Source organism: Anomaloglossus baeobatrachus, chromosome 1, assembly GCF_048569485.1.
Source record: "Anomaloglossus baeobatrachus isolate aAnoBae1 chromosome 1, aAnoBae1.hap1, whole genome shotgun sequence".
In the NCBI taxonomy this organism is placed as follows: Eukaryota; Metazoa; Chordata; class Amphibia; order Anura; family Aromobatidae; genus Anomaloglossus; species Anomaloglossus baeobatrachus.
In genome coordinates, this window is record NC_134353.1 from 725,611,877 (window position 1) to 725,626,256 (window position 14,380).

The following is a 14,380-nucleotide window of genomic DNA, read 5'->3' on the forward strand; positions in this document are numbered from 1 at the left end:
CCACAGATCTGCCGCAGATTTATCTCTGTGTGTAACAGGGCCTTAAGACATGAAGACTGGAGATATGTCTGTTCCTGATATGTGATCATCATAAGTACTGTAGGTGACCCTTTTTATATGCTACTACTCCGGCCAGGATGTTGAAGAAACTAATACAATTAAGGACAGATATTGCCACCTCTGTAATAACCACAGTGCACATACTTATCATTTACATAGATACTATGTATATATATATATATATATATATATATATATATATATCCATCTGGAAGAAAGAAAGGCAGCAACCACCGTACTTCAGTGTTCAGAGTTTAATCCTGAACGCAGTTCAGATACATCAGGAGTGGGGGGAGATGGGGAGAAGCAGTGGGGTGAGGACGACGGCACGCCGTTTCGCACAAATGTGCTTCGGCAGGACCTGGACTTATTTTATAAGGATTGTGCACCCGTACAGACTTAGTCTATTCCAAAAAGGTACATAAAGAGCGACGACTGAGGATTTCCAGCAGTGCCCGGTGTTTCTCCTGCATTTGGCTGGTTGATTATATATATATACTGTATATATTTATATTTATATTCGTGATCTAACTGTATCTATCAGTCCAAAAAAAGAGCTCTAATTAATGAGTCCACAAGTGTTATAAGTGCAAGTTCATCCATTGAAAGCCACTAATCCTTCCTTGAGGTGGAACCCCAATATTTCAGGTGACACCGCTCTTACCGTCTTTTGGACTCTTAATATTCTTCATTCATTTCCATGCAAAAGGTAAATGTTGTACAGAAATACTCATTGCTCACATGTGCATATATGCAGATCAGTAAATCGACAGGACTTCTGAAGTCAAGACCAGTAGAGCGTTGCACATAGTGGTCACATTGCATGTGAAAACCGTACCCCACAACCCCATTAGTCAAATGGATGAAGAAGACAGCAAAGATGTGAGCGCAGCAGCTTGTTACACCATCTTTGTCCTTGATTGCCTGTTACAGTCTGTCATGCTTTAAAGAGTAAAATCATGGAGCTTGTGGCAGAACAACGCTGTGTCACTGCCTTTTTTTATCTTTCTGTTAGAAACTCTTTACATATTCAAAACTCTCAAGTACTCACAATTCTTTCAAGTATGAACAAGTGATGAATGACTATTATAAATGCAGTCATTTTCTTTTTTTATAGAACATATTCTATGATTATTTTCAGGGCACAGAAATGAAAACTGAGTTATTTTGTTATTGAGCATGTACTAAAGTGTAAAACATAGTAAGAACCCAACTGTTTGACGGTGGCGTAGCCATGGGCACTTCATGTGAGGCCAAATGGTTTCTCCATACGGCACCATAATGAGATCTTCTTACATAGAGGCAATAAATAGCATTGTAATGTTGCATCCAATGGATTATGCCATGATTCATGCAGAATCTGACATAACAAGTCTCTCTATGTCTCTGTATGAAGTGCAGCATACAGGTGTACAGTAGGCCTGCTATATCTATATGGGTGACATTGGTGCTTGATACAAAAGTCTTTTCGTTCCAATTTCTTAGTTAAAAGAAAATGTTAATTTTTCAGCAAAATTATTTTTCTAAATTATTCCCTAATGACAGAGTTCAAATACGAACGGGGAATCCAACAGAACTATTTAGCTGTCTAGTATAAAAGTCAAATATCACAGAGCGTATACTGTTGTCCCAGGACTACATGTGTACAGAACAGGATGTCAGTCAATGAGCAGGTGGAGTGATTTCAGCGCACTTAATGTTTTGTGAGCAATGACTGTTTACTACCCGGTGCTGCCCCGATTACTGGAAGTGGTCAGCTGCAAAGGAGAGTATAACTACATTTTCTCCCTGCAGCCGCACTTCGAATTAGACTACTGCACATTCTGAAATTATTAGAAGGTTATAACTATAACTGAAGGTAAAAAACTTTTTTTTTTTTTGTTACAAGTCCCCTTTAAAGGGAGTCTGTCAGTAGGATTAACTCTCATAAGTTGTCTGTATGGGCATGTAGGTCATAGGAATCTGAGTAAAATTGTACCTTGATATCTGTGATTTGATGTTTTATTTCAGAGGCATCTACAGTTTTCTTATATGTAAGTGCTATGGGTGGGATACAGATCTGCATGAGAATCTACCTCCAGAGCTTATTTTAAATAAATGGGGACGTTACCAGTGTAAAGCCCGCTTTACACACTACAATATATCTTACGATGTGTCGGCGGGGTCACGTCGTAAGTGAAGCACATCCAGCATCGTAAGGTACATTGTAGTGTGTAACAGCTACGTGCGATTGCGAATGAACGATAAAACGTTCATCACACGCACGTCGTTCATTCCTCATGAATTGAATGTCAGGTTGTTCATCGTACCCGGGGTAGCACACATTGCAGTGTGTGACACCCCGGGAAACGATTAACAGATCTTACCTGCGTCCTGCGGCTCCTGGCCAGCAATGCGGAAGGAAGGAGGTGGGCGGGATGTTTACGTTCCGCTCATCTCCGCTTCTATTGGCCGGCTGCCGCGTGACGTCGATGTGACGCCGAATGTCCCTCCCACTCCAGGAAGTGGACGTTCGCCGCCCACAGCGAGGTCGTATGGACGGGTAAGTACGTGTGATGGAGGTTAAATGTTTGTGCGGCACATTCAACAAAATTGAATGTGCCGCACATACGATGGGGGCGGTTTCGATCGCATACGATATCGTATGCAGAATCGTAACATGTAAAGCAGGCTTTAGACATGTAACTAACACAGAACATTAGAATTTTGTGTTCTTATAAAAACGTTAGCTCTGCTGTATTTCAGCTATATTGCAACCCTGTCAGCCTGTGAGATAGAGGCTGAAGCTGAGAAGAACCTGCAGAAGTGTCAGTTAGGGCTCTTTTCCACTTGCGTACCGCTTACGATGTGAGAGCATCGGAAGCACTATGCTAAAGACCCTGTGCTGTGTGAGAAAGCCGTGGGTCATGCGACTGTGCTGCGATCTTGCAATCGTATCACAGCCTCGGAGAAGAGGAAGGAAGCACTTTCTCCCCATCTCCTCCGCTGTCTGTCTCTGCCTTATATCGCGCTGCAGTCGCATAACATGCGAGTGCAGTGCGATGTTTCACACACTCCCATAGGCTTGCATGGGGGGGTGTGAGCTGAGACTCGGTGCAAAACACAGCATTCTGCGATTGCACCGACATCAAGATTCGTGTGGAGAAATAAAAAGGAAAGAAGACACTGCCTCATTGATTAACACTGGTGCGAGTGCAATCCGATGTTTTATCGGATCACAGTCGCACATGAAAATCGCAAGTGGAAAAGATCCCTTATAATCACAGACAGCTCTGCAGTGAGATCGGAAGAGTGGCCATTACACAAGGGCAGATATACTGTATAATTGTGGCAACCTGTGCAGCTGCACAAGGGCGTGAGAGATCAGGGGGCCCATTTCTATTTCGAAAGCAGGTGGAATTGTACATGATGATGAGCTATTGAACTGCAAAAGGTTCATATATTGTTCATGCACAGTGGCCCTTTTCTGTCTGTGTCCGCCAGTGCCATCACATATCACACTGCTAATGCCCCCTTTATTTAAAATAAGCCCTTGAGGCAGATTCTCATGCAGATTTATGTCCAGCCCGAAGCCTGGAATAACTCATTTACATATATGAAAATTGTGGATTTTTCTGAAATAAGACATGGAATTGCAGATACCAAGATATCATTTTATCCAGCTTCCTACATTCCCATATAGATGGCTTAGGAGGGTTAATCCTACTGACAGATTCCCTATAAATCCAGTGGCTCATATGCTTAATGGAGATGTTCACTTTTTCTTACACCTTATTCCATCAAGATTACTTTTTCCAGCCGCGATTCATCTGCTTCCCAGAGTTTTCATTGAGAGTACCACAGTGACAAAGCCTCCTTTTATGCACCATGCAATAATTATGTCCCCATACAATAACTATGCCCCTAAGGTCCTTAAGGACACAGTACAGTAATGCTTTCTTTTTTGCCCAGTTTTAGCCCCCACCCAGAGTAGTTTTGTTCCTCTTTTGTCCCTAATCACTGATATTATTCTCCTTTGTGCTCCCATATAACAGTAATGCACTCCTTTTGGCTTTTCTTATAATGCTGTGCCTATTGACTTTAGTCAAAACCAATGATGATTGCAAAATTAGTGCTCAATACAAGGTCATTAGACAATATGTATAAATATCACAATCTTCATACTGGAAACCATATGTGTAGTTAGGAGTTAAGCACAGAGTGGGAAAACTACATCTGATGGGCCCCAATCTAACAGTGGCACACCCTAATCATCGTGGGTATACAGTAGATGGTACTTCAGTAGAAGCCTATGCTGTTACTGTAAACAAAAATCACTAAGCAAAGGCCAAGATTGATATTGCCACCAAACAGTAAAGGAAATAATTATTTGATCCCTTGCCAATTTTGTAAGTTTCACCACTGACAAAAACATGAATAGTCTATAATTTTAAGGTTAGGTTAATTTTAACAGTGAGAGATAAAATGAAAAATCTAAAATGATATCCAGAAAATTACATTGCATAAATTATATAAATTTATTTGCATTTTGCAGAGAGAAATAAGTATTTGATACCCTACCAACTATTAAGAGTTCTGGCTCCTACAGACCAGTTAGATGCTTCTATTCAGCTCATTACCTACATTACAGGCAGCTGTCTTAAATTGTCACCTGTATAAAATACTCCTGTCCACAAACTCAATTAATCAGTCAGCCTCTAACCTCAACAATCTGTGCAAGACCAAAGAGCTTTCTAAGGATGTCAGGGACAAGATCATAGACCTCCACAAGGCTGGAATAGGTTTCAAAACCATAAGTAAGACGCAGGGTGAGAAGGAGTGTTTGGAAGAAGAGAAATGCTGCCTATGCCCTAAAGAGCACCGTCCTCACTGTCAAGAATGGAGGTAGAAACATTATGTTTTGCGGGTGTTTCTCGGCTAAGGGCGCAGGACTACTTCAGTGTATCAATGGGACAATGGATGTAGCCATGTACCATAAAATCCTGAGAGACAACCTCCTTCCCTCCACCAGGACAATAAAAAATGGGTCATACCTGGGTCTTCCAGCATGACAATGACCCAAAACATACAGCCAATGCAACAAAAAAGGGACAAAGAAGGGGCTCAAAAAAAGCACACTAAGATCATGGAGTGGCCTAGCCAGTCTCCAGACCTTAATCCCATAGAAAACGTATGGAGGGAGCTGAAGCTCCGAGTTTCCAAGCGACAGCCTCAAAATCTTAATGATTTAGAGATGATCTCCAAAGAGGAGTGGACCAAAACTCCTCCTGACATGTGCCCAAACCTCATCATCAACTACAAAACCGTCTGACTGCTGTGCTTGCCAGCAAGGGTTTTGCCACCAAGTATTAAGTCTTGTTTGCCAGAGGAATCAAATACTTATTTCTCTCTGCAAAATGCAAATACATTTATATAATTAAGGCTGCTTTCACACTACGTTTTTTTAATATCCGTCATTAACGTTTTTTTTAACGCAAAAACGGATCCAGTGCAAATGTGTTTTCATTTCAATGCATTTGCAATGGACTCGTGTCAACATGCGTTCACCTGCGTTTGCGTGCGTCATAGTAAGGATCCAGCGACTTGCAGTTTTTTAACTTTTTTCAAAAACGCTACTTGTAGCGTTTTTGAGCTGCGTCCAAATACTGCAAATTGCTGGATCCTGACTAAACAGCATGCAAATGCATGTGAACGCTGGCATGCTGATAGAGAGGATCCTGCTTGCTCTACTGAGCATGCACACAAACCAGCCTCGCGTGATCAGTCCCTCTCTCCACCTCTCTCCCTCTCTCTCTCCACCTCCCTCCTCCCCCTCCCTCTCTCTCCACTCTCCCCCGCCTGAGAGCGGAGGACGCTCGTAACCAAGGTAAACATCGGGTAACCACGGTCTTAGTTACCCGATGTTTATCTTGGTTACGTGTGCAGGGAGCAGGCAGCCGGCTCCTAGCAGCTGAGGATGCTCATAACCAATGTAAATATCGGGTATCCAAGCAAGTTACCCGATGTTTACCTTGGTTACGAGCCTCCACAGCTGTTAGATGTCGGCTCCCAGTCTTTCACGTTCAGTTCCCCTCACTCCCGATCACATGACTCCAATGCCCGCCCATAAACTTAAAGTGACAGGATCCTGCAAAATAACACATGCGTTTGCATGCGTTTTTTTGCTGTAAAAGCAGGATCCGCTTTTGCAGCAAAAAAACGTACATGACGCATGTTAAAAAAACGTAGTGTGAAAGCAGCCTTATACAGTGTGATTTTTTGGATTTTATTCTGGATATTCTAGTTCTCACTGTTAAAATTAACCTACCCTTAAAATTCTAGACTGTTCATGTCTTTGTCAGTGGGCAAACTTACAAAATCAGCAAGGGATCAAATACTTATTTCCTTCACTGTACATTGACCGCATAGAGGTAGATACCAGTTATGCGTAACATATTAAGATTACAGTACAGTAATGGATAGCGATTTACAGATGTGCTTTCTGATAGTTGTTCTCTTTTCCCATCTTTTCATCTAGTCCAGGCTGCCATCATGACGTCTTCCATATATATACACTGTACATACACAATTTAAAGCTATATGAACAAGATTTCTTCATGACACACAGTTGTGAAAAAGACTATTTCAATATAGTTACAATAAAATGCCAGCACTGTAGTTTGATTAGTCAGAGTCCATCATAGTTGGTATAATTTTGCATAGAGTAGTTGCAATGAGAAACAGCAAATGTGGACTTTTCGAGAGTGGACCCCCCACCCACTGCTGAAGAAAAGGATCCGCTCCCAAATTGTCCAGGTGGGCTGTATATTCTTACAACCACTCTGTGTGGCATCTTCCAGGTCATGATGAACTCTGACTAATCACACAGCATTTTGTGTTGAATGTGTCAAAATAGTTTTTCTCACAAATGTTTGACAAGATGAAATGTTGTAAATGTGACTTTTAAATTTAAATGTATAAAGAGAAAAATATTGAATGATTTATCATCGTGGTTTGCGTTTTAATTATACTGGTGATTGATTGCTCAGTTAAATAGACCCCAGTTTGTGTAGTCAAAGTCCACAGTATAGCCAATCCTCATTAGTATAGTGGGGAGTATCCCCACCTGTCACGCGGGAGAACGGGGTTCAGTTCCCTGATGGGAAGGCTGGTTAAATTCGGAACTGGATCAAGTTCAGAGAAGAGCTACCAGGATGGTGAGCAAATTGCAATCTATGTCCTACGAGGAACAGTTAAAGCAGGGGTGGGGAACCTTTTTTCTGCCGGGGGCCATTTGGAAATTTCTACCAACCTTCGGGGGCCGCACAAAATTATCAACTTGAAAATTACCCTAATATATTTGGTCAAACAATTATCTCACTGTGGCGGCTGGAGCTTCTACTTTTTGGTGCAGCTGTAATATTAGGCGATGTTGATCTTGTTGCTTTTCACAACTGCTTTTCCAGGTTTGAATTGTTTGGGACTGCTGTATATACACCACAGGGGAGGGTTGGGAGGAATATAGAACACTGGGGAGGCTGGGGGCATAGACATCACTGGGGGGTACATACATGATTGATGGGGAGCACAGACATAGCTGGGGGCATAAACATTGCTGGGGAGGGCTGGGAGGAATATACATCACTAGGGAAGCAGCAGGGCATTGACGTCACTGGGGGTACATACACATCACTGGGTTGCACAGACAAGACTGGGGGGCATAAACATTGCTGGGGTTATATACATAGCCGGGGGCAGACAGCCCTGGGGGATGCCGGAGGGACACAGACAGCCCTGGGGGCACAGAGAATGATGGGAGAGGCTGGAGGCACAGACAATATACCCCAATAAGAGGAGAGTGCTGTTCCCAAGAAGGGTCACAATAATATATCAGACACTTTATATAAATAACCAATTATTTTTAATTTCATCTGAACATCATAATTCATATTTCAACCAAGTAACAATACATACAGTGCTGGTGATCACAGAAGATTAAAAACCCCTACCCCATAAAAACATGCAGAACCAAACTGGTGCGTTGTGGATCCAAATTGTATACAACTGGTTGTCAAAATTCCATATGAAAAACCCCCCAGGTTAACACTCACAGTGTACATAAAGTGCTCGTGCATTCATATAACCATAGTACAGATCACTAATACAAGCCCAAACCCAATTGGTTTGAATAGCAGCAACCTCAATTATTGAGTACTCTAAGATATAAATATGTCACCATATACTTGCATTTCAATTCATTATTAAAATAAAAGAGTCTCTAGCCACATGTCTGGGCGGCCATTGAGGTTACCGTTATGGCAGGAGGGTAACCACGAGGAAATTAGTAGTGATAGTGACACTCCGAGTTGGTGAACCACAACGCCCAGCACCAACGAGGTGCTGGGCGTTGTGGTTCACCAACTCGGAGTGTCACTATCACTACTAATTTCCTCGTGGTTACCCTCCTGCCATAACGGTAACCTCAATGGCCGCCCAGACATGTGGCTAGAGACTCTTTTATTTTAATAATGAATTGAAATGCAAGTATATGGTGACATATTTATATCTTAGAGTACTCAATAATTGAGGTTGCTGCTATTCAAACCAATTGGGTTTGGGCTTGTATTAGTGATCTGTACTATGGTTATATGAATGCACGAGCACTTTATGTACACTGTGAGTGTTAACCTGGGGGGTTTTTCATATGGAATTTTGACAACCAGTTGTATACAATTTGGATCCACAACGCACCAGTTTGGTTCTGCATGTTTTTATGGGGTAGGGGTTTTTAATCTTCTGTGATCACCAGCACTGTATGTATTGTTACTTGGTTGAAATATGAATTATGATGTTCAGATGAAATTAAAAATAATTGGTTATTTATATAAAGTGTCTGATATATTATTGTGACCCTTCTTGGGAACAGCACTCTCCTCTTATTGGGGTATATGCATTTTTCAGTGAGAATTGCTGTAATATGTATTAAATTATGATATGGATCTGTATCCTCTTTTTTGGTTTAACCTTCTGGAGGCACAGACAAACCTGGGGGACGCTGGGGGCACAGATGGCACAGAGAAGGATGGGAGAAGATGAAGGCACAGACAGACCTGGGAGAGGCTCGGGGCACAGAGATCACTGGGGAGACTGAGGGGGCACAGAGATCACTGGGGAGACAGCACAGATCACTGGGGAGACAGCACAGATCACTGGGGAGACTGGCGAGAAAGCACAGATCACTGGGGGGGGGGCACAGATCACTAGGGAGACTGAAGGGGGACAAAGATCACTGGGGAGACAGCACAGATCACTGGGGAGACTGGGGAGACAGCACAGATCACTGGGGAGACTGGCGAGACAGCACAGATCACTGGGGAGACTGGCGAGACAGCACAGATCACTGGGGAGACTGGCGAGACAGCACAGATCACTGGGGGGGGACAGATCACTGGGGAGACTGAAGGGGCACAAAGATCACTGGGGAGACGGCACAGATCACTGGGGAGACGGCACAGATCACTGGGGAGAAAGGAGGGGCACAGAGCGCTGGGGGCACAGGCAGACCCGGGGGAGCTTGGAGGCAGTTAGAGAACTGGGGGAGGCCTGGATCACTGAGTGCTGGAGGTGGCTGCGGGCACGGAGAGCGCTGCTGGCGCGCACAGAGAGGAGCAGCTTCCGCCAGGCACAAGGAGCCGCCGCCACCGGGCACAGGTAGCCGCAGCCGGGCACAGGGAGCCACCACCGCCGGGTGCAGGGAGCCGCCGCCGCCGGGTGCAGGGAGCCGCCACCGCCGGGTGCATGGAGCCGCCGCCGCCGGGTGGTAGGGAGCCGCTGCCGCCGGGTGCAGGGAGCCGCTGCCGCCGGGTACAAAGAGCCGCTGCCGCCGGGTACAAAGAGCCGCCGCCGCCGGGTACAGTAAGCCGCCACCACCACCGGGTACAGGGAGCCGCCGCCGCTGGGAACAGACCTTGGGGGTGATTGACGGTCAATCCTCTCCTGTTTGATTTTAGCGCTCCTCACGCCGACCCCACCTACAAAGTACGTCCTCACGTAGGCAGTGCCAGCATGGGGACGTAGTCTTTCAGATATAGGAAATGCAGCGTTCAGCATTGAACGCGCTGTGTGGGGTTTTAAAGGGCCAGCAGCCAGCAAGATGCGGCTGCCGCTCCAGCACGGCAGTCCCCAGGAATCAGCTCGGGGGCCGCAGGAAAAGTCGTCGCGGGCCGCAGGTTCCCCACCCCTGAGTTAAAGGATCTGGGAATGTTTAGCTTGCAAAAAAGAAGCCTAAAAGGAGACTTAATATCTGTTTACAAATATTGGAAGGGCTATTACAGTAGGGGGGATCATCCTTATATTAATTTGCACATAGAAATACAAGAATCAATGGGATGAAACTGAAAGGGAAAAGATACAGATTAGATATTAGAAAAAGCTTTTTGACAGTGAGGGTGATCAATGAATAGAACAGGCTGCCATGGGAGGTGGTGAGTTTTCCTTCAATGAAAGTCTTTAAACAGAGGATGAACATACATCTGGCTGAGATGTTTAGTGAATCCTGCATTAAGCAGGTGTTGGACATGCTGTGCTACGTGTTTGAGATCCTGTGTAAGTCCTGCCATTCGGTAAGGCCTAAAAGTGAAGCAAGGCCTATGAAGTGGAAAGCTGTAGGATAGGAGCTCATGACTTTCTGCTCTATGGCAGGATTTACCTGTTTGGACATGAGATGCATGTTGATACAGTTAAATATAATGTAACCGGTAGGCTCCACTGTCTGACTGTGAGTCAGAGAAAAAACGTAGGTGTGGATCCAATTCACTGCATAGGTCTATATTTTATTATATCATAATTTTTAATTCAATGTGAATGAAGTAAGCTGGAGCGCTACCATGTGGAAATGTCAGGAAGTGTCTACTGTGATAAGTCAGTGGTGGTGATGCTGTTTTTCTATAATAAAAATGATGTTACACATTTTGTCACTCAAAATATATGCACTACTGTACTACTAATGTGTATCTACTTCATTATACCTATCAATATTCTGTAAGAGATTTCAATATTATATTCTGTAAGAGACCTGCTCAAACTGTAACAGGTTTATGACAGGCCAATGATATTCAAGTGAAAACGTAGCCTATCGTAACACAAAGGTTAACTATACATCAGATCTAGTCAAAGGCATTATATATACACAATATTTTTACAGGTAACGTTGAATGTATGTTGTCTTCTGTTAATTTGCTATGTAGGTTTAATATCCAAAAATCTATATTACATAAAAGCATTATCCTTGGATTTATCAGCACCAAAGATGAATGCACTTTGTGTTATATCACGGTTTTGCTTTTGGAATACACTGTAGGCAGAGATTTGTAAAAGGAAAATGGTTGACAGACGACACTGCCTAATTGTCTCTGTGGTTGGGATATTGTAAATGGGAAGGTTTTGCCTCTAATGCTAATATTGAAAGACTAACCAGTGTCATCCAATGTGTGCTGCATCCAAGCGTCACAATGGCTGTCTGTGTGCAGCATCTACCCTTGCATGGTCCTATTCTTACTATAGCATTGATATGCCAAGCTCTCATTGTTTGTACTGATCTTACGTTCTCTGACACCAGCCAAGCTCCTAATCATGTCTTTATTTTCACAGATTCCCATTCAGAGCATGAACCTTTCCTTCACAGAGTAAACTTGCATGCCTTATGTTTTCCATTGCCTCTAAAACTAACCCTGTCTTTATTTTCTTCTTTCTCTTCCTCTACTTCTCTTTCCATGTTTTTTTTTCCTTTGTTTTCACACGTTTTTGATACTGTTGTTTTCAATTCTTTGTCGTTGGTCCATTTTCGTCTCTTTTATCGTGTATTATCTTGTGGAGTGCTCTAAGTCTAGTGCCACTGAGCCTTCCGCAATGGTCCAGCTGGATTATTCCCCTCAGCATCCTCATTGTAAAAAACTGTTCAGTATTCCTGAAGTGGCAGAGGACGAAAGTGGAGAACATTCTCAGGTCTTGCACAGAGGAAACTCTGTAGGCCATGCTAATAGAGCCAGAGGAACCATAGGTAGAACCAATAGAGCTCCAAGGGCTAGTTGTCCAGATGGGAGATATCAGAATTCTTGGCATTACTCAAAGTGTAGGTTTAATGGGGCCTCTCCAGGCTCAGATGATCTTCCATGTGAAGGGAGCAGACTTGGAACTCTCTCCAGGAGCCCAGACAGCGGCTTGGATTGTGGAAGTGAAGAAGAGGAAGCTCGTTTTCATCACAGGAAAGGCTGCAACACCATTACTAGAAATACTACACAGGATCTTCAAGAAAATCCTGTATGTCCTAGAGATCCAAAGCTAATGCTGACCCGCAGGAAAACCCTCACCAGGCAAAGCAGCGTGGAGGAGGATTTTGGTGATTTCAGCTCAGGCTTTATAGATAACACTAATGGGTCCAAGTGGCGCAATGAAAACCGCAAATCGCTGCCATGTGTCAGGGATTTCAATAAAAGTGACACTCCATGCCGGAAATCAGATGTGTATCAGAAAAACTGTAACACAGCAGATCTAAGGCCTGCTCACAGAGACACAGAAAACTTTCTGGTGTGTGAAATAAAAACCTCCTTTCACCATCTGCTTGCAAAATCATTTGTGATCGCTTTTATTTTTATTTCTATATTTATTTAATTCCTCTTTTATTATTTTTATGGGCTTCCATCTGGAATCTGTTTGCTGATTGCTCGTAATATGTTCTGCCTTAGATCTATTAATCAGCAACGCTTCACGGGCTTTTGGGCCAAGCTGTCCTTTTTGTTTGCTTGTAGTTGCGAGAATTTGCTGCCTTTCTGTTTGTCTGTTTATTTAAAAGAAAGTATATTTGCAAAAAAAACTTTATTTTATATTTATTTTATCTGACAACTAAAACTCAATTTTAATTAAGGGTTAGCTGAAGGATAATTATTAGTATTATTTAATGCCAATTGAAACCAACATTACATTTTCTTCTATTATCCCACCAGACAGTTCAGCTTTGATGTGACTGTCTTTATGTGTTTGTGATTTATAATCTTATGTGCATTTTTGCTTTTTGAAGTTCTCATCCAATCAACATTATAGGGCTCAAATCATTATCGCTTTCAATAAGAGAAATAAGCTGAGAGTCATGCAGTTAAAGTACCTTTTAATTGCTGAGAGAAATAAAAATAAATTAGGTTTAAAAAAAAAGTATTCCCATCTCCGGGACCTGCACCTGTCCTAAAAACCATGCTCCATCTGACGTTACTTTTAATAAAGAAGTCACAGCGCATGCATTCATCATTAATTTCTTGGGGAGTTCTGAAAAGAACCAACTGAGAAGTGAACTTTCCTTAGTTTTTAGCCTTCTTGTGACTTAAGATTTCAACAATTATTAGTAAACTAATGTTTTCTGTTTATTATCTTGGTTATGGTTTTCCATTGCAACTTAATAGTAACGTTTATATAGTTTCTTTTTATTGTTAGACTTAAAGAGGATGTTCACTACTTGGACAACCCCTACTCATTCCCCTTGTTCGCCCCCTTAAAAATAAATAAGGCTATATTCACTTCCGGTGTGCGGCCTCCGTTTCAGTGAAGTATCAAGTTGTATTCACGGGGCACACGTGACATTGTTATGACTCATAACTAGTGACCAACCAGCGTCCGGCGTCTGTCTTCCCACCTTCGGACATTTCAGCAGGATGTGAGTGCTGAGCTGACTTCCTGCTGAAAAGTACGAAGGTGGGGAGACATATACCGGGCACTGTTTGGTAGCGGTGCTCAGTTACCCCAATTGAAACCGCTCCAGGGGAATCTGGATGAGGCTGGTAAGCAGCAGGATTGGAGCATCTAATGGATGCAACAATTTTGGTTAGCTGCAGGCTGCTATTTTTAGGCTGGGAAGGTGCCAATAACCATGGGCCTCCCCAACCTGAGAATACCAGCTTTCAGCTGTCTGCTTTATCTTGGCTGAGTATCAAAATTGGGAAGGACCCCATGCCATTTTTTTACATAATTTATTTAAACAATTAAAAACAAAATGCATGTGGTCCTTCATATTTTGATACACAGCCAAGATAAAGTTGACAAGTGGGGGCTGGGGAACCCTATGCCATTTTTTCCAAATTTGTATTTCTTTTTACACTACACTTTGTTGACCCAGACAGCTACTCTGAGGGCAACCAATCACAGACGCTATCACAGAGGGTGGGAGCGGGAAGCAGTGAAGAGTCATAAGATATAATGAGCAGACCCAGAACCAGTGTGTCAGCTATGCAGAAACATGGTTAGTTTAATTGTCCTGCTTTAACCCTCGCTTTGCTCCTAGCCCTTATTACCACGA

General features: G+C 43.0%; 1 protein-coding gene across 21 annotated transcripts in view; it reads left to right on the plus strand.

The window, feature by feature from the left end:
• RIMBP2 (RIMS binding protein 2) overlaps window positions 1-14,380 on the plus strand; it is an 877,394-nt gene that overhangs the window by 740,638 nt on the left and 122,376 nt on the right. For 16 of the 21 annotated variants that reach the window (XR_012725119.1, XR_012725121.1, XM_075322225.1 and 13 more), the window contains one exon: window positions 11,914-12,624. The exons of the other annotated variants lie outside the window; for them this stretch is intronic. Coding sequence is in view for 14 of the 16 variants with exons in the window: in XM_075322225.1 (XP_075178340.1) it covers window positions 11,914-12,624 (711 nt within the window). In the remaining 2 variants the exon portion in view is untranslated. The remainder of the gene's footprint in view (window positions 1-11,913; window positions 12,625-14,380) is intronic. 21 annotated transcript variants of the gene reach the window in all.